Raw genomic sequence first — 2,884 nt, 5'->3', positions numbered from 1 at the left:
AAACAGCTCACCGGAACGTTCTTTTCCTCCTGTATTTTGTATCTGAGCAGGGCGGCAGGTTGGCCGGTCACATCCACAACCAGAAGGGAACCGTTTACTAACCAGAACACCAACGTGGGAACCAAAAATGTACCTGCAGCAGAAGCAACAACCTGTTAATCATAACCTAACAATCATTAACAGTAACCTGTTAACCTTAAACTTTAACCTGAAAGCAGAAACACAACTTTTTTTGTGCTAGGCCTGACTCTATACTATGCACTTTGGCTATAGCAGGGATCGTTCACCTGAGATGTGTAACTGGCTACTTCCACTCACCAAGAGCTCCCAGCAAATGTTCATCTTCACCAAACAAGTCATACACCAGACCCCACTGGTGCTGCCAGAAACTGTCAGATGCCTTCCACAGGCCCTGCACATGCCTGTAAAACAAAGACATGTTACTTAACATGTACATGTACAGGCAGCTGCTGCTGGTGGCCGGCTCAGTTGTATAGTCGCCAAATGTGTCAGTGGGAGTGTTCAGGATTCACACGGCCGGTACACGGTGAACAGTGTGAGGAAATAGATCAAATGCAGCTATAAGGATGTTTCAAAATATCAAAACGGGTAATTAAAGTAAACGAGGCCGCGCCGGTAAATGAGATCCTGTAGAATAATATTGAACCCTATCAGTTCGGTTTGCAGTCGCGTCGCATTACAAAATCCAGGGGGCCAACACATGTAGTCGGCTCCCAGTTCCTTGACCTGGGGTAAGCCACTCCTATAATACCATAAATGGCCTTCTAGGCGTGACTACATACCGCTCAGGGGAGACGTTGATTGTCAGGGTGCCCCCGGGAGTGACCCGCGGCGTACAAGGAAATTCATAAACCATTGAATACTTCTTATTTTTGTTACTATGTGCCTTGCACTTGGGAGGGGGGCAGGAAATTTCGATACATAATGCATCAAAAAAGACATTTTATGACGATTTTACTTTACTAACTTTAAGGTTTGTGATAAACTGGTAAGTAGCAATCTCTGGGTTACATTCTGTTACGTGTGTTATCGACCAAAAACAAGATATCTCCTCCAAACTACTCACTTAACAGCAGAAGTCGTGTAGCCAGTACACCGGGCAGCCATTTTTACAGGTTTGCGATAGCAAAACCTGTTCTATTTTAGCTGGATTTTATGGGCGCCGCCATTTTGTTTCCCGTCATGCAATGGGGCAGGTCAAAGTTGAGTGAGATGCATTGTGGGACCTGTCACCGGGTTACAGTGTAAGGACGACACCTAGCGGTAGGTTTGGAAAGAGCAGTAACTGTAAGCCTACCTGGTTGTGTGGTCATTTTGGCAGGAGTGTATAGAGGCGATGGCTTTGACGTAATATAGGCGAGTCTGATTGTGTTTAGCACTTGACATAATTTTCTTAGCATGACGGGAAGGAAACTTGGCGGACCCAATGCGGCGGAACTTTAAAGTTTTTTTTTTTTTGATGATGAGATGGTGAGGCTTTGGTATTAGTAGGGTGGTCTTGTGGATCTTGTCGAGGCCGAGCCTAGGGACGACAGATTGTCCTCAAGTACGGGGTTAGTAAGTGGTAAATGGCATGACGTTTTGGTATTAGTAGGGTGGTCTTGTGGATCTTGTCGAGGCCGAGCCTAGGGACGACAGATCCTCCAAGTACAGGGGTTAGTCTGTTCAAAGATGGGATGAAGTTGGGGGATGTGATTTTGTCCATCTGAATATTAAGCATCCTGAAACCTGCGCTGCCTATCATTCATAACAGAATAGTCAGTTTTTGTCTGACCTAGGACCTAACTCTAGGAAGTGACAAACTGAGGAATGACACAGACACTTGCTTTGGTCAAGACTTTTAGACTTGACCTCTGACCTTGCAGTGGGAGACACCTGTACTAGGTCACCTATTACAGCTGTACAGCCAGGGAACTCCTGTTGCACATGATCATTGGATATTGTACAAAAACTATGCAGATGTCCTGCTATAAATACCATACATCCCTCCCTTGTATTATTGTATAGCAGTGAATCATTAGTTTGATGTACTCGTTAGTTTGATAACTGGATGTACCGAATAACAGCAATCAGTTTCGATTACAATATAGACTGTCTATCATCTTCCAGTCTCAAAGCCTGGCTACTGGAGAAGCCCAATGTAATAAAATAATTGACAATACAATTGAACTAGTTGTTGTTACAATGACTGTCGTTCTTTATGCTCAAATGTTTTGTCGTTACTGTCCTTGTAGTTCTACTAGGACATATGATGGATCCAGACAATCAAACAATTTGGTCAAGGGGTGGTCCTCTGGCTAATTTCTTCAGACATTATGACATTTGGTATCGATCATGCAAACTCTATTGTCTTTTGCGTCCTTATACTAGACATCGAAGAGCACGTTCAGATCGGCCTCGTCGCATCGGCTGTGCCAGGAACTGCCGTCACGTCGGTCTCAGGTGGTGTGATTGGCCTCACAGGTCTCCCAGGACCGGGAATGGATGTCTCAGGGCTGGGGATGCAGACGTTGGTTGTTTCGGGGGATGAGGGTGTGTCCGGCGGTGGCTTGACGTGGACGGTCTGCTCCCTAATGCAAGAGAAGAAGAGAAAGTGCCCGGGGAAGTACATCCCTGGCCAGATGGATGGGTGGCTGACATGTCAGGTCCATCAGTGGTCAGCTTCCCCGGATCAGGAACGGAAGAGACGGTGCCCGTTGGCTGTCGTGTGCCCCGTTATGACCATTCTTGGCCGAGGGTCGCTGCATGTACACTGAAAAAAAAAAGAAGACATGTGCCCCACAGTTTCAACCTGACAACCAATTGCAAACACTGGCGACGTCGACATTGACCCAGAACATAGGCTGGGTCAACCTATACATGT

The 2,884-nt window shown here is 46.2% G+C and overlaps 1 protein-coding gene and 1 long non-coding RNA gene across 2 annotated transcripts in view; both read right to left on the bottom strand.

Moving 5' to 3' along the window:
* Positions 1-1,128, bottom strand: part of LOC109481262 (fatty acid hydroxylase domain-containing protein 2-like) — a 3,033-nt gene extending 1,905 nt beyond the window's left edge. Inside the window, exons 1-3 of the mRNA XM_019783800.1 lie at positions 1,088-1,128; positions 319-422; positions 12-133 (exon numbers count right to left, since the gene is read on the bottom strand). Of these exons, the coding sequence (XP_019639359.1) occupies positions 12-133; positions 319-422; positions 1,088-1,128 (267 nt within the window). The remainder of the gene's footprint in view (positions 1-11; positions 134-318; positions 423-1,087) is intronic.
* Positions 1,129-1,850: 722 nt separating this feature from the next.
* LOC109481264 overlaps positions 1,851-2,884 on the bottom strand; it is a 4,139-nt gene continuing 3,105 nt past the window's right edge. Inside the window, exon 2 of the long non-coding RNA XR_002140889.1 lies at positions 1,851-2,773. This is a non-coding gene — a long non-coding RNA (uncharacterized LOC109481264). The remainder of the gene's footprint in view (positions 2,774-2,884) is intronic.

Source organism: Branchiostoma belcheri, unplaced genomic scaffold (assembly GCF_001625305.1).
Source record: "Branchiostoma belcheri isolate BF01 breed outbred unplaced genomic scaffold, Haploidv18h27 scaffold542, whole genome shotgun sequence".
Lineage (NCBI taxonomy): Eukaryota > Metazoa > Chordata > Leptocardii > Amphioxiformes > Branchiostomatidae > Branchiostoma > Branchiostoma belcheri.
Note: the sequence above shows the minus strand (reverse complement) of the source record. Positions and strands in the feature narration are given on the sequence as shown.